The sequence below is a fragment of the Ambystoma mexicanum genome, chromosome 3p, assembly GCF_040938575.1.
Source record: "Ambystoma mexicanum isolate Mex_15411 chromosome 3p, UKY_AmexF1_1, whole genome shotgun sequence".
NCBI classification, from domain to species: Eukaryota; Metazoa; Chordata; class Amphibia; order Caudata; family Ambystomatidae; genus Ambystoma; species Ambystoma mexicanum.
In genome coordinates, this window is record NC_090925.1 from 1199528404 (window position 1) to 1199551083 (window position 22680).

A 22680-nucleotide genomic window follows, 5' to 3' on the forward strand; every position below is an offset into this window, starting at 1 on the left:
TTTTCCAGAAAATCCACTATAGTGCCAAGATACCTTTGGTTGAATGTGTGTGCTTTTTTTCTAACACCCACTCATACATAAATACATGCATACATACATGAATACTACATATACACGGTATATACCGCCTGATTAGGTCATATATATACATTAAAAACTCCTGTAATATAAACCTTCCAGAAGTTTGACATTTTTGAATTCATGTAATGAAGGGAAGCTAGCAAATTCGATCACTTTAGGCAAAACAGCTTTGCGGGGACCCCAACATGAGGGGAAAGTTCTCATTTCTAAGGCTCACCTTCTCACCATCTTTGCACTAGAATTTACAAGGGGGTCAATAATGACGCATGCATCACTATAAATGATGCAGTAGTGGTAGAATCTGCTACTGTACAAAACCAATTTCCATCATCAAAATGAACTATTGGCAGTGGATTTAATGCAAGAGAAATAATGCATACAGATTCTCTGAAAATCTGCATCTTTTACAGTCATAGTGACAGTACAATCTTTAATCTGGAAGATTCCCAGAATGACTGCATGCAGTAATGGTAACCAGACCACAGTAATTCTTGAAAACATTCTGCCAATCTGATAATAAGGCCAAGGGTGTTGCGAAGTGTCCCATATGAGTTACAACAGAAAAGGTTTTTAAATACTTGCTCATTGAAGAACATTAATATGTGCATTTTAATATTCAAAGGTCTTCAACTAAGCACTCAAGGATGTATAAATGAAAAAACCCACTCTTGGTGTTCTCTCTGAACATGATGGATAAGCCAAAGGGAAATAGTTTTGTAGCTATCATAACCAATATTGTGGCAACGCCAAAGGTTCCTGCTATACGAGGCCTATGTGGATCTGGATAGATTTAATCTAGCGGCCTCTACATTTTACAGATTTCATCATCAACTAATGTTCAACATAATAGTATCAATTCCCCCCACCTATCTCAAAACAGCTTTTAAAGAAGAATGTTAGAGCATAGTCTAGCAATTATAATACAAATGACATGTTTTTCTTTAAAAAGCTTAAAAACATTATAACTTTAAAAATATTAGTATAAAATGAAAAAGCACAGGAAAGAAAGAATGGGTCAAGAAGAAACAGAAAAAAGAAAGAAAAGCCAGATATAAGAAATGGAAAATTGAAGAACAAAGAAAATTAGGGAACATTGATAAATAAGGTGAGCGTAACAAAAAGGACCCATGATAGAGAAGTTAAAGAAGGAAACATATTAATATGTACAGTTCTCTGATGAATTCATTCTTTCTTTGCTCCTTATATGGATGGAAGAACTAAAATTATATGTGGACTGAAAACACATATGGAAAAACAAAAGATAGAAAACATTAAATGGAAAGAACAAACTTCTTTGCTGGTGCTGCTTTCTGTGTTTCTGGTGTGTCAGCATTTCGAAAATGACAAACTTTTCCAAAACCACAGCCTTGACATGAGACTACACTTTGCAGGAGCCCAAAGGCAGATATTGAAATACATGTGTGTCCACATATGTAGATGATGGACTGGAAGGTCAAAGCCCCCCAATTTAGAAGAATGACTAAATAGCAAATAGTAAAGACTTGTTGTATCATTTATTCTTTTCAGGAGCATTTTACGTTATCAGTGTGCATTACACCGTCATTTTAATATTCTAAAGTTTTTGAGAGACATTTGTTGGATAACAAAGATGTCTTAGTATTAGACATTTGGGAGCAGTGCAATTCCAGATAATTAATTTTCAGAATTTAAACTTTGGAGCTGGTCCTTGGATAACACAGATCTCAAGAGCCAAAACTCATTTTTGAAATAATTCTCAACAGAATCATGTAGACACTCCGACATTTGGATAGTGTTAGGAGTTACATCTGTGGTTGGAGCCCTTCTTGTTCTCCATTGCCTTAGAGCCTCTGTCCTTCCACAGTAGGGGCTATCCCTTCCGTTAATAAGATAACATATGAGCAGAGACTCAGGTGTGTCTTCCGGACGCAGGGGGGTGGAAGAGGCAGAATTGACTGTTTTCCCTGTCCTCCATCTCTGTGCAGAAAATGGCCGTGAAGTGGACTTCTACTCTCTGCCTGACTACGTTTCAGAGAGTTTACCACTGCCATAAAAATGAATCCCGACATATTTTATATGAACTGTAACAGTAATAATGCCTGCGATCGAGGCGCCAGCCGGTCAAGAGGACATGAACTCTGCCTTTATTCACCACGAAAGCTCACATTGAATCCTGACGGTCACCACCTCCTCCCTTGGTCCACCATTTAATCTTCTGACCACAACCTGCTCAGCACCCCTGCCTGCTGAACCCTCAGCCGCACAGACCACTTCCCCGGACCCTTTCTGCCTCGGGTCAGCCCATCCCAAGGACTTGCCGGACTCTCGCTGTTCCGGTCCCCTAGCGCTGTGCTGGCCAGCCATGGACATTGCAAAAGGGTTCAGACATCTCATTTTACATTTAACATTGTGACCATCTTGTTTGTATGATTTTCTTTTTAACACTAGATATGCCATGTACTCTCTAAGCAAGGCATTTGATTTGACAAAAGGTCCCGTAGCAGCTGTTTACCACGTTGCTAATGGAAATAACGATAGCTGCAATGGTATGGGGTGGTAAAGGCCTAAGGCTCTCATTGAAGGCAGTTGGTTTCCTCAGGCCTACCAACTCGGGCTGGCGGGCCATTACCGGACAGACAAGCCAGCCGCACCCACCATTATTAAGCCCTTAAAATGTGGCAAGAGGTGTATGAGTTGTTCCCATCAGTACAACAGCTAGTAAAGTCCTGCAAATATTATATGACCAAGCCACGAAAGTAATACATACAACATTTCACATTATTCTCCATTAGTACAAGGTCACTGCACTATTAGATTGAAAATCATAGCATAGTCTCAGTTTCCACAAACTCATTTTTCCCAGTTTAAAAATCTATATCTATTCCCAGTTTACAGAGATTCCATGTATTCTCAGTTTACAAAATCCCAGTACCCTCCCATGTTCACAATCTCTGCATATTGCTAGCACCACTATCCCATCAACTGCACATGTTATAGAAATCCCTGCACAATTCTAGTTTATGCACTCCCACCACACACACTCAGACTAATCTCTATATGGTCATGCTTTAGACAATCATAGGTCACTCCCAAAGTGACAATCCCAAAACACGGCAATCGCTGTTAAACCATAACAATACATTTTTATGTTTGACAATCCATAGCAACCCAGACAAAAATGACGAAATATTCCCAGATATCAAAATTCGAGTGCCGTCCCAGTTTCACACAGAACCTTGTTTCACAGGCAACGTACCTTCCATGTAGATGACCAATTTTTTCTATACCAACATGATCTCTCTTTACACCTTTTTAGTCCACTCTCAGTTTCGCAATCCCATTATCCTATTAATTTCATAATCTCAATCCCATTTCCAGTATAGTAATACAAGAACATTAATTTACCACTTATCAGAATGCCAGTCAGCTTAGAAAATGCAATGACACTCAAAAATGTACAAACCCAGGATTCTTCATGGTCCGATACTGAAAGAACATCCCCAATTTGAACTTTACGTAGTTTGATGAATTTCAGTATACAGCTCCTGGAAGTAATCAACCCCCAAAACCCTGGCAGTCCTCCAAATAAGCAAGAGTGGCCTGGATTCAAGACAGGGCCCAAATGGAGGGGTTAGGGAGAGTCTAAAGGGGAAAGGGGCAGCACATCGCATCCATGTGCTTTGTATTTAGGAACAGGGTGCAATTCTGAACAAAAATAACGTACAATTTACAAATAAGGCAATCATGGAGAGCAGAGGGACCCTGGGTTAAGGTGCCTTTCTTTACATAAGAGCATTGTGGGATTGAATGGCATATACTGGGCGGCGAAGGGGTAAGAATAGAAACTCAAACCAGGGACTGGCACTGGAGGACATTGCAACATGTTTAAGATTGAAACCTGAGGTCACTGTTTTCATATTTAGAAAAGACTGGTCCCGCCCTGAGGGCAGAATGCAGGAGTGGTGGGTTGGGCGGTTAGTTTGGGTAGGAGGCTCGTACGGGGGTTGTGGGGGTGGGGGTTCGGGAGTGATTATGTAGCTCATCATGCTGGATTCTTCCCACCTCTAAGTGTTGTTATGGAAACTGTTACTGGGACCCAATTCAATGATGCTCAATGTATCAACCTCGAAAGCATCAAAGGCTGAGTCGCTCTCTCCTGCCAAAGGTTTCAAACCTGTGACGTGAGGCTTGTGTCCAAGTCTGAGGCAAGCACCTAACTGTCCACCGGGTGTGTATACAAGAGAGGGAACATAAAGAACACTCCCCTACATAGGACACACTATCTGTGAAAAGCACAGTATGAAGGACACCCAAAAGAGTTCAGGTACATACTGTACCCACAGATTCCCTCGGTTGATATACACTGCCAGAGTCACAATCCCAGTAGATGTAAATGTCACAATCTTAAAGCCCTCCTAGTTTGATAGCCCAGTTCACTCACATATACACAAGGCCAGTATACTTGTACTTTCACAAATCCAGTGCTCCTAGTTTAGCATTTCCAATATATACCAACTTTTCAGAATACCACCACACCCCCATTTTCTCAGTTTCAGTACATGCTCATTTTCACAAGCCCAGTACACCCATGATTAAACAATCGCAATACAATCACAATTGCACAACCCCAGCACACTCCCGGTTTCAAATTCACAGTAATAATTTACATTTCCAGGACACTGTCATTTTACAAAGCCTCACTTCTACAGTTTTACAATACTAGTGCATTTTCGTTTTCACAAAAACAGACTCAAAGTTTCCCAGTTTAGCAGACCAGTGTTCAGAATACCAGTAAATTCCGAATTTCACAATCCCAGTACACAAGTTTGACAAAACAAGCAGAGTCCCTGTTTGTCACACCCAGTTTGACAATGCCAGTACTTCCAAATAAAAAGGAAAACAGTATGTCCTGAGGTTAGTGTGAGGGTGACAATACATGTGCACTTTCGAAGTACACGCAAAATTGGACTGTTTTAATATGTTCATATCTTCAAAAACCCAACCGACTTTCAGAAGTATAATCTGAATACAGCCTCTGTTTTATAATCTGTGTGTACTCAGTTCACACAATCTTTGTGCACTTTTATTTTCACAATTTCACAATACATTCTCAGTTCCACCAGCAGCTTTTCTATTCAGTGCCCTCCCAGAAAGGAACGCGTTGTGTACTCCCAGTACACACCCAGTTTATCAACCCCATTGCACTCCGTTTGGAAATCTAGGTGTACCCTTCATTTCACCTTTAAATCATGCTCCCAGTTTTGCCATCACTTGACAATCATAGTTTTTGCCATAAACATTAACCCCCAATGTCTCACTAGTTGCATGATGTAATGGCCAGAATGTTCTTTACTAGCATGTACGTTATTACAAGAAGTGCCAAAGTAGCAGCAGGATCTGCACGGCCATCTTCACAAAACCGGGGTTCCACCTGCAGCCATGCAGATTCCCAGACAGAACACATGCAGTAACGGTAAATGCCACATGTGGCAATACTTGGTAAAAATCAGCCAAATCCATAATGAGGCCATGGGTGTGGCAAGGTGATCATTCTACCCAAAACCTACTTTTTTAGTACCCATTAATATCAAAGGCTTTCAATCAAGCCCTCATGGTTTTCTCAATCTATGTTCACTGCCAGTTTGCTGAATTCCATTACACTCTCTGGTTCGCAGTGTCAGGATAGATCCAATTTCATAAAACACATTCACAAATCCACAATTCTATGACAAGACAGGAGGCTCGCATTATGCTATTTCTTTCTTTATTTACTGCCATGTCAGCACTTTAAAACTTTCAACTTTAATACTGAAAATTTCAGTTTTTAGAAACAAAGTTTAGAAAACAAAATGCAGAAGTTTAAAGATCCTTTAGTCCATAGTCTTATTCGATTAATCTGCATCAGGGAACTACAAGCCCCATGAGTCTTAGGTCTGAGGTAGTCCTGACCTTTCCCCTCTGCCCCTATCCGAGGGCAGCCCTCTCCATAAGAACCCCTCTGACCAGGTCCTTTCCTCTTTCTTTCTGCTGCCAACAGATAAGTGACATAATTTATGGTTTCTTCTGTAGAAGAGCTAGATAAACTCTATATTACCTGTATATGGATATTAAATACTTGGATATTTGTTGTAATACACTCAGTAATGCTTATTGGCCATTTTCAACGGCTCGCGCAGGAAAACGAAACGCATTTACAATGATTTTGTAGTCGCCTCAGAACGCGCGCATGTTCTTACTGTGGCGCGTATCATTAGGGCAGCGCGAGCGCAGCGAGTTTCCCGCACACCGCGGGTAAGAAGAGTGTTGTGAGCGAGCTGGGGCCGGAGTCGCGTGCATATTTAGCCCTCGTTAGACTACCGTGCCCCGCTCTCTCTCTTTCCGTATTTCGGCGCCGGCGAACATGGCGGCCGTTAGGACCCAGGGGAGCTGGAACCTTCCACAGTTCCCAGCGTCCCCTGGGAATCCAGCTTCCGCACGCATTGCGCACGAACAGAGAACGAAGGAAGTTGGTTTGATAGAGCTCCAGTCAGATTAAAAAAAATAAATAAAAAAAAAGGGAAGCTGCTTTCACACACACGCTGCTAGCAATATACAGCACGTGTTAAGAAGTGTGCAGAAGCATTTCCAGCTGCTGACTTCCTCACAGTTGGCTCTGCCAACACCAAGGACATGGCTACATTTGGCACCCCCACTAATACTCCTTCCACTTCCCCAGAATGGAGCCAAGAAGAGTGGGTAGAAGACCCTTCCCAACAAGATTCTGACTTATCATTAAGTTTTAAAAAGGTACTTGGAGATTCCTTGATTCAAGCTGTCTCACAGGGGGTGCAACCTATTACGAAAAGGATTATGGCTAAGTAGGAGAAACAGCTTACAGCCAGGAAAAGACGGGCTAACAGCCCTGAGGAAGGAACGTCGGCAGGACACCCCCAGAAAGGGGTTGAAAAGAAGGGGTGTAAAGTAGCCCGGAAGAGCAAGCACTCTTTGACCCCCCCCAGCTATCGATGAAAGGGTTAACACTGTTCCCCAATTGGAAGGCGACCCTGTCGCAAGGTTTAAAGAAGCATTCCTGGCAAAGAAAAAAGAAAGTCAGGACAGACCCCCTGCCCCAGGGGTGTACAATCTAGGGGACGAAGACGAGGGCTATTCGCCCGACGATGAAGGGGGTGAAGAGGAGGAAGACATTGATAAAGATGTAGAAGGCCCCCACAGCATCGACGATACAACAGACATGTTCGATCCAGAGGCCATTCGGCATCCCAAGTCATCGGATTGGGAGCCGTCACCCAGAGAGGCAGCATACATGGCCCAGCACATTAGAAAACCCCTAGAAAGGGAAGCAAGGTCACGCATGAGGTCGGAGTGCCCCAGACCAGAGCTGCCGAATAAGCTAGCAGATACTCCAGACCTAGACCCCAAGATGGTCACCTTTGTGACCAAAGCAGCTTGTGATATAAGGAAAGGAGTAGACCATGCCTGGAGGGGGTGTTGGAACAAGCTCCTAGACATCTCAGGGCCCCTAGCCAAGATCATGGATCTGGCGGAGAAATCAAAAGATGCTGGTATCCCAGTAGACGTGACAGTCCTAGGTAACTGGGCGCAACGGGCGGTATGCCTCCTAGGCAACGCCAACTGTGCCATCTCTTCAGAAAGAAGAACAGGAGTCCTGTTAAAAATAGATAACAAATTGAGTGATCTCGCCAGCTAGGAGGCAGGTGAAGGCGCCAAAGGAATGTTGTTCGGCAAAGCGTTCGCTAAAGAAATGTCTCAATTCGTGGGCACATATACTGCTCTAGAGAGAGCGCAGAGTTCCATCAGGAAGATCTTCCCCGGGCGAGTTTTTGCCGGGAACCGGACGACATAGGGGTCGCTCATCCGGTCGCTATACCTTCCAGCGAAGACCCCAAGGTCAACGATCAAATTACTGGGAGTCTAGACAGCAGGATACCTTCTTCCCTGCCAGCACAAGATTTCCAAGAGGGCGAAGGGGAAGAGGATCGTACCGGCAACCGGGGCAATCAGCGGGTGAGTACCGCAAGCTTGCGCGTGGGAGGGAGAACTCTCCACTACCTGAACGAATGGCAAGCCTTATCAAGCGATGCTTGGGTATTGCAAGCAGTAGTGGGGCTGCGTTTAGAGTTCATAGGAACACCCGTGCAGACAGCAGAACCTCGCCCCATACACATGACACAAGAGGAAGCAGCGCTCCTGCACTGCAAGCTCACGAAGTTAGAAAGCAAAGGCGCGATAGAGTGCGAGTACCAACAGGGTCCCGGTTTCCTCAGCACCATGTTCCTAGTTCACAGAGGGGACAAAATAAGGCCTGGGATAAATTTGAAAGATCTAAACGAATGGGTGGTATACAACCACTTCAAGATGGAAGGGATTCATCTGCTTCGAGATCTGTTGCGTACCGGAGACTGGCTGGCACGCCTAGATCTCAAAGACGCATAACTTACGATTCCGATAGCAGCAGCGTTTCGGAAGTATCTACGCTTCCTATGGAACGGAGAAGTATGGCGTTTCTCCTGCCTCCCGTTCGGCCTCTCCTCCGCTCCGTGAGCTTTCACCAAGCTCATGAAACCAGTGGCAGCTGCAATCAGAGAGAGAGGAATTAGTATTATTATCTATCTAGACGTCATCCTCGTCTTTGGCCCAGACAAATTATCATTGACAAAGAGCGTCCAGTGGGTGTTCTCACTTCTGACTTCGCTCGGTTTTTTAGTGAACCCGGAGAAATCTCAGCTGACTCCGGTCCAGAGAATAGAATTGCTGGGTTTCACAATAGATTCTGTGAAGGCATTTCTCGAGCTCCCAGGATACAAAGTGAGAGCGATCAAGAAGGAGCTCAGAGCTGTGATAGTGAAAAGGGTTATCTCGCTTCGCAATCTAGCCAGAGTAGTAGGTCTGCTCGCAGCCTCTATTAAGCGATTTTTCCAGGACCGCTTCATTATCGAGCTCTGCAGCGGCTCAAATAAGACATCTGCAAGGAGGCCTTCGCTACCACCAACTAGTAACTCTGGACCACGAAGCCATCACAGAGCTCCATTGGTGGTTGCAGAATATGGAGGCTTGGAATGGTCGCGCCATTTTCGGCGATGCCCCAGATCTCGTAATAGAATCAGATGCGAGCAGATCAGGTTGGGGAGCCAGGTGCGAACACGTGCAGACAGGAGGCAAATGGTCAGAAGAAGAGTTACAGCTCCATATAAATTGCCTCGAGCTACTAGCGGGCTCTTTCGCAGTTCGCGCTTTTACGAAAGAGAGAGTAAAGTGCTGCGTCCTGCTCAATATGGACAATATCTCCACAGCAAGGTATATAAACAAATTGGGTGGGACAAGATCCAAAATGCTGGCAGAATTAGCAAAGAGCTTCTGGCATTACTGTCTCCAGCACAGAATATCCATATCAGCAGAGTATTTACCAGGAACTCTGAAGGAAGTGGCAGACTGGAATTCACGTTATCTTGTGGACTCCAGCGATTGGAAGCTTCACCCCCTAGTCTTCCAACAATTGCAGGAACTCTGGGGGCCCCTGCACATAGATCTGTTTGCGTCCAGAATGAACGCTCAGACGCCAGAATACTTCAGCTGGAGGATAGATGCAGCAGGCACGGACGCCTTCCTGCAGTCATGGACAGGAGCAGTGCATTATGCCTTCCCGCCATTCATTATGATAACGAGAGCGCTAGAGAAAATTCGCAGGGATCACGCGGAGCTCACGATAGTCCTACCCTTATGGAAGGCTCAGCCCTCATTTCCAGTAGCGATGGAACTTTCTACGGATTTTCCGAGGATAGTTCCCATTCTGCCGGACCTTCTTCTCGACCGATCAGGGCAAGCTCACCCGCTCATAGCAGCCGGCACGCTGCAATTGATAGCCTGCAGAGTTTCAGGAAAAGATGGGAATTGCCGGGAATTTCGCAGCTCGCTGCAGAGTGCATCAGAGATTCCTGGGCACCTTCCACCCTTCGGAGCTATGGTGCGGCTTTGAACGGGTGGGCTACCTGGTGTTCAGACCACGGTGTGGATCCCGTTTCAGCCCCTGTAGTAGAGGTTCTCAACTTCTTAGCTTTTAAATTTCAAGAAGGCGGCGCCTTCAGAACAGTGGGAGTCTATAGGTCCGCTATCTCAGCGGGTCACGAAAAAGTGGAAGGTAACACGGTGGGAGAACACCCAGCGGTCATGAGATTGCTAAGAGGGATGAAGCTCAGGAAGCCACCGGAACCCAAGTACAAAGTGTTATGGGATGTGAGATATGTATTTCATCTTTTCCTCAGATGGCCAGATAACGAAAATGCATCCTGATCTCAGCTATCAGGAAAACTAGCTATGCTGCTCTGCCTTACTTCCTGTAGGAGAGTTTCTGATGTCAAAGCGCTTGAAGTCGATAGGAAAATATTCTATCCAGACGGGGGTATCATTTACCATTTCCAAGAGAACGAAGACAGATTCGAGAGTAATAGACTACCCATACTTCACAAGTAATAAGAAGCTTTGCGTTGCGCAGTGTATTAAAGATTATGAAAAAGCAACAGCGCATCTTAGACCACGAGGGGTGTCACAGCTGCTTATAGCGCGCAGGAAGCCTTATCATGCTGTAGCATCTGCGACCATTGCTAGATGGGTGAGAGAAATCATGCAATGGGCAGGAATTGATTTGTCACTTTTTGGGGTGCACTCTGCTAGGGGAGCGATGGCTTCCAATGCTTTTGCGACAGGGGTGTCTCTTCAGGACATTATGAAATCAGCAGATTGGTCTTCCGAATCAACCTTTGAGACATTCTATTTTAAGCCTGTTTCTGAGATTATGAATATGGTGGTAGCAAGCGTTGAACACGCATAATGCGAGCCTCCTGTCTTGTCATAGAATAAAGATTGCCCACGCTGATAGCTCAGGAAGTCTTCATTCTATTAAAGACAAGGAGGCGAGCATTATATCCCACCCAGGATGGCAAGATTATTGTCTGCATTGTTATATTTGTTATGATGTAACTCCTTTGCTCATTCCCACCCTCATGATATTCTCTCCATTATTTACAGGAGAAGAGCAAAAGACGGCCCGGATGAGACACTACTCAACAGTGGAAGGAAATCAGTTTAAGTTGGTCATGTTGGACCGCAAAAGTTCTCAGTTTCAAGGAACAATTCTCTGTTCAATGATAATGGACGGTTTGGTTTGCAAAAATGAAGTTGTTCGAGTGGACAGACATAAAGAAAGAGGAAAGGACCTGGTCAGAGGGGTTCTTATGGAGAGGGCTGCCCTTGGATAGGGACAGAGGGGAAAGGTCAGGACTACCTCAGACCTAAGACTCATGGGGCTTGTAGTTCCCTGTTGCAGATTAATCGAATAAGACTATGGACTAAAGGATCTTTAAACTTTTGCATTTTGTTTTCTAAACTTTGTTTCTAAAAACAGAAATGTTCAGTATTAAAGTTGAAAGTTTTAAAGTGCTGACATGGCAGTAAATAAAGAAAGAAATAGCATAATGCTCGCCTTCTTGTCTTTAATAGAATGAAGACTTCCTGAGCTATCAGCGTGCGCAATCTTTATTCTCATTCTTTTAGTTTAGCACTTTGAATACACTACCAGGTTTTCAGAATACCAGTAAACTCAGACTCAAAATTCCAGAATAAACCCATTTTCCCTACCCGAATAAAATCCCAAATACTCAAAAAACAGCATCCTTTAATTTAAAAAAATCCATTACCCCTAGTTTCACATTCCCAGTTCGCTGTCGGTTTGTTTGAAATCATGCTTTCAGAATCCGGCCGTGCTCCGTGTGTCACTGATGCAATCCACTTCCAATTTCCCTGATTTAGGAAATCGTCAGTCCCACAATCCCAGGACTTGTGGATTAAAATCCCTTCATGGTCCCTATTTTCAGAATACCAGTAAGCTGCTACATTGGCAGTCTGAGGATACTGCTGGTTGTGCAATACTAGTGTGTCGATCGCTTTACAAGCCTAACTGTCTTTTAGTTCAAGCTTCATTTATTTCATGCTTCAACAGTGCCATAAAACTACCGGTCTTGTGGAAGTCATTGAAGAGGGAGCTAAGACCTCAACCTTCTTGATTTGCTAATAAAAGTGGTTGGAAATATGAGATTGCTGCAGGATGGGTATCGAGAACAGCGACTCCTGACAGTACAGGGCATGCTCATTGATGTTATCTCTTGAACGACCAATGGGGAAGACAATGTGGACACTACCATGGAATGCTTATGGTCTGAATTGACCCATCAAATGAAAGAAAGTACTATTGAGACAGAGCAGAACTGGGGCATGCATGATAATTCTGCAGGAACCCCCCTTTCACAAGGTATGAAGGAATACATCCACATTAAAAAAGCACTGTAGCCCATTCAAATTGCTACACTAAGCAAATTAGGTATGTCTTTGTGTTTTGTTAAATAAAACTTTGTGTGACCAGGAGAGACAGAATGGGAGGGATCTGGGAGGCCATTTATATTATGCAGAATGCCCCCTGATTATTGGCATAATTTATGACAATGGATAGGGGAAGACTTTATCCCGAGGTGATTGGAATATGCTGTTAGATGCAAAGATTGATAGATCAACATTGGGGCTAGGGTTAGATGATGCTAGATCTGCTAGGGTGCTTAGCGATGTAAGGAAGATACATAGTTCAGATGGTGTATAGGGAATACTTTTCAAAAAAGAACACAAATATTAATCTCACTCTGCAGATCATGACATGGCCAGGCAATGTCCTGATCTCTGATAAGGTAATGAGTGTTGAGTTGGATCCTAGTACTGAGGGGTCTGCAATCTCCTCTCATTCGATTTTTTTTCTGACTGCAACTATTGGCTACACTACAAGGCACAAATAGGTGGTGTCTATCTGTCTATCTCTCTGCATACTGGAAGATAACAAGTATGTGGAGTGAGTGGGAACATGTATTAGTTTATTCCTTGAAGAAAAGGAGGAGTCATTGAGTATCAGGTAGTGCAGGATTCTTCTAAAGCTACAATCAGGGGTGAATACTTGATCCATTAAACAGGCAGATGTGAACTTCTCACTTGATCAGCAAGTGGAACGAGCAATCCATGCTACTATGCATTGCAATTGGGAACAGGAGGATACGGTTTGGTGTTTCTGGTGGAGAGATTGAGAAACGTGCTTCCTGTGGTTCTAGGAACAGTTACTTAAGTCAAGCAACTCCCAGTGTCAGACGATGTGGAAAGATTCTTCACAGGTTGGGCAATGTCAACGCTGCAAGAGGGAAGAATGTGGACAGTGTTTTTCCAGTTGCGGAGCCGGTCAAAACAACGTCCAGGTTCCAGGCTGGACAACTGCAACAGCCTCTTTCTCAACCTCACTGCCTCTACTCTTCATCCTCTTCAACTCATCCAGAACAGAACCACAAGACTTATCCTTGGCCTCAATCCCAGGGACCTCATCTCTCTGGCACTGAAATCCCTCCAATGGCTCCCGTGGCTGCAAGAATCAACTTCAAGACTCTTCGCATTATCCACAGGTCCTTCTGGGGCCTGGGTCCACTCTATCTGCAACGTTCTCCTCCTAAATACTCTCCTTCCTGAGCCCTTCGCTCATCTACCTCCAATGCTCTGTGAGTGAGTCGCTTCTCCCAGCAGAGAAATGGGGGTGATCCTTATCCTCAGCAGATGCCTGCCTCTGGAACAGTCTCCCTGCCTCTCTCCATCTTGAACCAGAGTACCTAAAGTTCCAAAAACTCCTGAAGACCTTCCTCTTCGCCTCCTCCTTCTCTCTCCCCCACCTGCCACCCACCTCCTTCCCGCATTCTTGCTCTCTCTACACTCCCTGCTCAGTATTGCGATTGGCTGCTTGGTGCACCTTCAGAGTCTCACAGGTCCCTAGCTTTCTCGCCAGTCTTCCTGCACTTGCCTCCGGGCCCTGCTCTACCACAGCACTTCTGCACACCTGCACTTTCGGTTATGGCCCACTATCTGTCTACCTTCCAGCACTTAAGCCATGTTCTAGTGGACTGGGAGCACTTCTTCCAATTACTCTCCCCCGACGCACTTCCTTTTAAACTACACGACCTGAATGTACCACGCCTAGTAAGCTCGTTGTCTTATTCTCCCTTGTATACCCCTCCCTTGCATGGTTGCACTTTGAAACACTTGCTGTATAGGCGCACAATAAATAAACAATCAATCAGTCAATGATGGTGACTGCGATATTGCAGGATGCTGTCCATCGCAGAACGCAGCTAGTAGTTTTGACCTTAGAAGTGATATTAAGTAACTGGTAAGGTGTGTTATTGAGCATCGTAAGAATATATCTCTCTGGAGGAGCGTAGTTTGAGGAAGGTCTCTATAACCTAATAGAATAAGAAACATGATGCTTCTTTTTCTAGAAAGATTGAAGACATAAGAACCTTTAAATTGGGCAGAAGCGGTGAAAGGATCTCTCGTCAATAATTGGTGAGAATTCATATTATGGTTAATATGATTTTTTTGTTTGGTTTGTACAAACAGCCTAAAATGTTGGGAACTTTAAGAATGAAATATGAATTGGAGAAATAATGTGACAGGAAGATGATGAGTAGAAGAATCCTGATGAAATGTAGCGCTTGGTGAGCCACGTACATGATTTTCTTTGGCAACTGGAATGTGAGTACTCAATTTAGCATCTCCATTAAACAACTGTGTTCTTATTCTGATTGTGCATATAGATGGTCCTGCATTATTCATGTCTGTTCCTGAAGAAGGTGTACAATGCGAAAAACATTGAAACGTTTTACAACGTCGCCTCCACTTTACTCTATACTAGAACTTGAATTTAGGCCGTGAATGATGACCCTGCTTTGCTCTATACTAATTAAGTTTAAGCTACAAACGGATCCTGTTTGATCTATGCTAATTCAATTCAGGCTATGAATGATAGCCCTGCTTTGTTTAATATTAATTCTGCTTAGGCTACAAACTACTTTCAAACGTATGATATACTAAATGGAGTTTTATCAAATTGTTTATGTCAGGTCTGTATGAGAAGGTATTTTAAAGATGATCTCTGTTTCATGATGTTTGTATATGTGTCTGAATATGTGACAGAATTAAGGAAATTGCACTAATGATTTCTATTTGGTGTGATTCTATAAATAAGACAAAAGACATTAAATCATACATTATTTAGGTGTAGCTGATTAATTGCGATATAATGATTACCAAATATATTTAAATTAATTCATCATGAAATTAGATATTTGTATAAATGATTTTTGCATAACAAGAAAAATATATATACTTTTTCAACCCTGAGAGTTGTAATCTACCACTTTTAGTGGTGATGGATGAGTTTGAAAGAATTAAATGGGGGGGTGATTAAAGTGTGCACAATAGCAAGAGGTTTTATACCCAGCAAATGTCTCCAGTCCATATGTGTTCAGGGTCGGACTGGGGCATAAAGTTGTCTCGGGCACCAATAAAAAAGTTGCCCATATTTGCAAATGGGAATTCATTCCTTTTGTGACAGACTGTTTGAGTAGTACCCGAGGGGGAGGTTTTTGATAAAATGTGATGCAAATTGTGCATTTTAAAGAATATTCATTCAGTGACACTGGTCAAAACTACTAGCTGCACAGTGAAGTAACTTAGCAAACTGGCCCAAATGGGCCATTCAAAATGGCTCACTTTGACCAATAAAACAGGCCCACGCTAGCATTTTGTGTTTTTGGTTCGGGCATTGGCCTATTGCCCTATAGACCAGCTAGACCAGCCCGAGCCTGTATGTGTTCCAAGCAACATGAAGCACTTTATAAATCGATTAAAAGATTGTTATGGGGTGCTAATAAGAGGCCTTGAATCCTACGAAACGTTCTAGCCAAGGATGCTAGGCTGGTTGGGTTTGGTCTCCCAAATCTGGAAAAGCACCATCAAGTTTTGGCACTATGTCCTGCCCACCCCCTGCAAAATGAGAGAGGAGATGCCCACTATGGTTGTGGTTGGACAATATGCTATACTACTGAATGATGTGTATATATGCTGTTCCAAAGAGCTACAAGTAATTGCATATGAGGGATGCTGCTGCCACTCACATGCAAGCTAGAAAGGTTTAGGGTGTGGCTCACCATTGCACTGCAAATTTGTCATTCCACAAAATGGCATGCCCACGGGGTAATCCGGCAATCAAATTAGGCAACAGTAAACTAAAGTGGAGGTGGTGGTTGGGGACCGGTATTCTTCAAATGGTGTGTGGGTCAGTGGTTCACACTGCTCATTTGACTCTCTGCACCAAAGGCATGTCCCCACCAAAAGTGGGAGATGCACACGTTTTACTACTGTGGTAGCTGCTAACAAGAGAATAGATATGCTATTTTCCAACCTGGGTACTAACACGAAGATGGACGATTTCTTCACGCAAAATAGCCTGTGGGTTTGTGATCTATTGAAGGATTCCCCCCACCAACTAAACCGATAAGGAACTAGGGAGGGTGGAAGCCATGTTGGTGTACGATTTGGGTACAGGTTTGTCAGAGTACCAGTGGGCAAACTATTTTGGTATATTTTATAATAATAGGTTATTTATAGCACGCTTAATACTCAGAGGTTTCTAAGCACGGACACGGGTCTGAAACTGTGTTCCTCCGCATTATCTTGCTTCCAAGGTGACCGCGTTGCCCCTGAGCTATCCTCCCGAGACGTCATGGAAATATGTCTATGATCCTGCAGCAAAGTAGACATTCACTGAGTTCTACTTGAGATGGAACTATTCTAGGTCTGTGACCTAGAGAAAGGCACACTGTTGCTCATTTTGTTCATTTGCCCTAGAGATGAGCAATTCTAGCAGGAAACGTGGGATAGGTTCAAATTTGTGCTGGAAGTGCAACCCCAGGGAAAACCGGAAGTATTATTTCTGCATTTGAAGGAAGGGATTTTGAGTGGCGGGTACAGGAGGTCATCAATGGTTTTCAAAAGTCCTGCTGGTGGCTAAGAACCCCATTTTGAGTGTTTTGAAGTAAGTCCCATAAAAAAATGGGCACAGTATAAAGGGATGTCTTGCTGACATGTAGAACCTGGTGAAGTACAAAGAGAGACGAATGGACATCTTTGGTAACAGTGTGAGGGTTCGTGGGGTATGGACTGCTTTCATAAAGCTGCATGTAAAACTGAAAGAGACTGTAAAATGAGTTTGGCTTGTCCAGTGTGTCATTGTCTCATCGTCCCTTGTATTTTTCTGTATTTTTCTGTGAGTCTAGTCTTGTGCCCCTGACTATGTAGCAATGCGCATGTGGTTACCATGATACGTGGTTCACGTGAATGAATATTACTTCATTGGAGACCTGTTGCATGTGTAGAAAATTAAGCAAAGGACTGAATTTGATGAGGTGGCCTGTTTTATGAAAGTAGTATGATATAGCATCCTATTCTGTCATCTTTCTATAATTGATCATTGACTTTTGTTCATGGTATGATCTTTTGGAAATGTACAAGACATTTGTTTTATTAAAAATCGTGACTTCTCTTGTATTTCAAATCAATCTGGTGTCTTGGGTAGATTTATGGTGTATTCCTTTATAAAAAATATTTTTTTTAGTTAGGAATATAATTTTGTATCATTGTTGTCAGTCTGAATTGTATTACATATTCTCTTTTGTACAGTGCTCTGAAGTACTCTTGCGCCTTGTTTACGCCTTTTAAAAGTTTTTAGTAAAATAAATAATATTAAGGAGGGTCTTCTAACTGACATCCGAGCTTAGCTTACTTCGATGACAAAATGCCACTGCCTTGACTAAATCATTACACAACGTTTCAGTCTCTTTTGAGTAGTGGAATATGCATTTCTCAACGAGAAGGCCTCGCTGGAAACAATGCAGAGAAAACGCTCATTGTAATGCTTTGACTGGGTCATCAGGTGCCTTTGCAGGATGGTAATTGCACATTTGTCTTTACACAAGCAAGTCAAGAGTTTGACCAAGTCAATGACAAGGCGTGTACACATGGTAACACCCCTTTCTGCCACAATTCATTTTTAAGGCAATGGGTTTAAATTGTGACTTTCTGTGTTATTTCTTTTATTATGGACAAACAGCAGTTAATTTTGTGCGCGCTTTTATGAATTCTATAACTATTTCCTGTTAGTACTTGATTAGGTTACAACACATTTTATATAAAGATGTTATCATAAATGAAATAGCTACACATCACCATTTATATTTATTAATAATCATAATAATAATAATAATAAGTTATTTACATAACACTTTCATTTATTATTACCCAATTGGAATTGATACTCGCTTTATTAACCTCGGAAGGATGGAATACTGAGTTGGCCATGCCATGCCATCACACACAGAGATTTCTGCAGCAAGCACTTTACCCCCTGAGCTATCGTACCGGCTGTATTTGAACACATATAAAACGCCTGTGAAATACCTGGCGTGGTGAAGCTTAGTTGCTGAAGCAGGATATTCAGGTAGTGGTTACTGAGTAATTCACTGGACGATATTACTTCCGGCTGAATCTTTGTTGTCTCAAGACTCTCAATCGAATGTAGACCCAAAAGAAGCTGCCTCGCTGTATACATGTGCTGAACATTTCTCTCCAACCCTTTGATAATAACTGACTGAAAAATAAGGGGCAACATTTTTAGTATTGATTATCAATACTGAATGCAGGAATGTATACAGCAAGAAAGAATTCGGAGCATCATCAAATGACTTCTAGCATCTAACTAGATGGCTACAAAGTGCTTACCATCAACTATAACATTCGGCGCTATCTTCTCAGAGGAAAAAGAAATGGCTTACCATTTGATGTCATATGGCACACTTTATTTAAAACATTTAGTTGTATTTATGCAAACAGTTTTAAGAGCAAAGTAAGCCCGAGGATAATATACTGTCATTCCTAATTCCATTTAACACTAGGGGGTTATGGCCCAACCCCGCGGAGGGTTACACGGGTCCTAGAAAGAATGCGCATTAGATGTCCACCTGCTTTCAGCATCCACTTAATATTGCATGGGATTTTGTAGTTGTAGGTGGTTAGAGCAGGGACATAGAAGTGAATCAAAGGGGTTCATTACGACCCTGGCGTTAAGGGTTTAACGGCGCCGTAAAAGGTGTCGGCGCGTTAAACCCTTAACGCCTGATTACGAGGTCCCTTTGCGGAACCGACCTTAACGGCTGGTTTTATCAGCCGTTAAAGTAGGGTGCCGCAAAGGGACCTCGGTGCTAATTACGGTACCGCAATTTGCGGTACCGTACTTAGCGCCTCCCCCAGTCCCATTGAGCTCTATGGGGCGAAAATGGGAATGGAGAAGGGTCATGGTGAAATGGGGAAATACCGCCCCGCCAATTGGAATGGGGCGGTATTTACCCATTCCACCATGGCGGACTCGTTACAACACCGGCACCAACAATGGTGCTAATAGCCCCATGGTTTAGCGCCGAGGTTGTAATGACGGCCAAAGTGTCTGTTTTGACCGCCTGCATTGCCTGCCCACAATGAATTCCCTCAAGCCATGCTGGGGTAAATGCATCGGATTGCTGGCGTCTTCCGCATTAAGCTATTATCAATGTCTTCCAGGAATGTACGCCTACGTCCCTTCAAAGTGCAAATAATGAACGTAAACCCGGGTGCGCACAGATGTGCAGGCATTTTCTGACTTCCTAGTGAAAGTAGAGGGGATGCAGTGCACGTGAGTTCACAGGTTGGGAGTTCCCCAGTGCAATTAAGATTTTTTTTTTGAATGACCCTCATTTTAGTTAGGCTGTTGCAGACACACATGCCTACTGATATAGCTCCAACACAACTTCTGCATACCCGGTTTATACACTATGGAGATTAGGTAAATATGAGTTTCAGAGGTTCAAAAAAAGCAGGCAGTGTACTAAGTAAAAAGAAAGTGAAGAATAATGATAGAGAGCACATAACTCGGACATAAGGAGCAGGAGCCTTAAGAGACTATCATTGCATTATTTTCCAAGGTAACTTATTCTGCGGAAGCACTTGTGACTTAAACCAATATATCAGAATCATCTAATTACTGAAGATGGATTTTTAAGAATATTGTGCACATGAGTTGAACTCACTGTACATACAGTGGAGTGCATTGGTTGCAGTAGGAGCTCCTCTCGAAAGGGGGTGCCTGCCACCAATTATAACAAAGCCAGAGGGCCGGCCCAGTAACACCTCAGCACTCCTTCAGCCGAAACGAGCAGCCAAGGAAGTGCTCCTGCAGAGGCCTGCGTTTTGGGGAAACCTGATTTTCCTTTTCTTTGACTACTGCAGCTGGGCATTCCCAATGGTCCATCCAAGGTAATGGGTGTTATATTTACCCTGCCTTGCATTGCCCATTGGGCATGATGTTTGTGAAGGGTGTGCTCTTTCACAACCCCAAAATCAAGACCTGTGTGGGGTATCACACGCCTCCTGGTGCATGTGCAGGTCGCAAGAATCAGGAAGAGGCTTTTATTGACACCTTTTCCTGCTACATTCCCAGAGAGCAAGTGGAGGCTTGTTGGCGTCCTGAGGTGAGCTCGAGCAGGAAAGTTAATACAACAGAACTGTGTGTGTGTGTGTGTGTGTGTGTGTGAATGTATGCATTTGAGCATGAATGTATGTGTGTGTGTTGGTCGAAGGGACCAGTGCTTGAAGGTAGAGAAGGCAGTTAGGAAAGTGTCAGCAATTCGACTGTTCAGAATAATCTGTTGCAGTGCAATGTTGGCTTTAGCCCAACATGGCAATCTCTTCCTTCTGTGTCAATGGCATTATTAGGCACAGCCAACATTGGAGTGTTTGTCAGTGCCAATACTGGCTTACATTGAGACTGCCAGAATGAACATGTCCTCTTTCAGTGTCAATACTGGCATTATTTGTCAAGGCAACATGAGCCAATTCCTGTACCGTCAATGCTGCCATATATTGCCACAGTCTGCATGAACATGTCTTCTTACACTGACATCTGCAATACGGGCATTACTGGGCACAGCTAACATGAAGGTGTCCTAACAGTGACATTTTTTGTATATATTGCCAGAGTCTGCAAGAACATGTTTTCTTAGATGGTCCCTCCAGGTATTAATTCTCACAGCCAACTTGTGTGTGTTCTAATAGTGTCAACAGTGCTATATCGCGCCAGAGCCATCATGAACATGTTCTCGTATATGGGCAGTACTGCACCTTTTGTGCACAATTAACATTAGTGTGTTCTTCTCTGGTAATAGGGGCTTTTATTTCCACAGCCTGGTTTCAAATTTCTTCTTACAGTAGTAAAATACTGAAATATATTCTACAAACAGGCATCATGCAATGTGTTTTACAGTGAAAATGCTGGCATATATTTTGTTTAAAAGCATCATAAAAATCTGGTGGGAAATAATGCAGTGTACTGTTGGTGACCTGATATCTATTGGATTGCATTTCATATAACCCTACACAAATGATTGCAAATGGCTTTTTACCAATTATTTTCAAGGAATGCGCTTTAATAGTCAATGGGCCTCATCACGAGTTGGGCGGTAACACCGGCGCTAATAGCGCTGGCGCTATCTGCCCTACCGCCAAACCCACCGGCGCTATTAGCGCCAGATCACGGGTTTGGTGGATTTGGAATTCCCCATTCCCTATTGAGCCCATTCGGGAATGCCCCATTCCCCATTGGGCTCAATGGGGAAATTTCGTGCTCATACCGCCGGCGGATTTCCCGCCGGCGGTATGAGTGCGAATTTTTGGCGGATTTCCCCCCAGCTCAGAGCTGGGGAGAAATCCGCCGAAGCCCTGATTTGGCAGACCCTTAAATCCGGCGGTAACAGCGCTACCGCCAGATTTAAGGGTTACAGCCAAACTCGTGATGAGGCCCAATATGTTAATTAGTTCATAACTTTTTTTTTTTTGAGGCTGCTTTGATATGCTTTGTCACTCATGCTCTTTAGTGCGAAATATTTATATTCATCCCGCAGAAAATAGAAAAACGTTTGACACCATGTTAGTCTAGCTTTAAACTCAAACACAGTGCAGGCTTTGTTATCGTTTATAGGACTAACTGGAAATATTAGGAAGTGAAGGACCAATGCATTAGCGTTTGAAGTCTCATGGAATTCTTCATCAGATTTTGCATGTTGCAGAGTCAAATCACTGGTAAAGTAAAACAAGCACTGGTTAATTCATTCTCGAAGCAACAAAAAAATTAATTTTCAGTTAACACTCCTTAGGGTATAAAGGGATAATCGGCATTGAGTGCTGGTCTGGAATGGTTGCCTTATCAAAAGGATCGTCAACCAGATGGAAGCAGAGAACATACAACGGTTTTCACTGAAAACATTCCACATTTCAAGCTGATAGTTGCATTTTAACACTACAAATGTACTCATGATCAAAGATGGTGCTAGGTTTCTGAGCTGCGTCTATGCAATTCAAGGAGCATATTTGCAGAATCCTCTTCTCAGCTTCTCATCATCTGTTAAATATTGGTGTTAGGTCCTTAACAGGTCCATGGCCAACAAGGAATGACACAAGATACCGTTCGGGGCTGGGGAAGGTTAGAGCTTCCCCTTAAACAGTGATATGCACACCAAACATACTGAACACTAAGGACATGATGGGAGACCTCACCACTGATGAACTATCAGTGATCAACTTCTCTGTGCATGGATTTATCATGTG

At 43.3% G+C, this 22680-nt stretch overlaps 1 protein-coding gene across 3 annotated transcripts in view; it reads right to left on the reverse strand.

The window, feature by feature from the left end:
• The window catches only part of LOC138581348 (protein bicaudal C homolog 1-A-like), a 361089-nt gene that overhangs the window by 114476 nt on the left and 223933 nt on the right, over window positions 1-22680 (reverse strand). For all 3 annotated transcript variants that reach the window (XM_069652613.1, XM_069652612.1, XM_069652614.1), the window contains exon 10: window positions 18448-18637. In XM_069652613.1, coding sequence (XP_069508714.1) covers window positions 18448-18637 — 190 coding nt within the window. The remainder of the gene's footprint in view (window positions 1-18447; window positions 18638-22680) is intronic.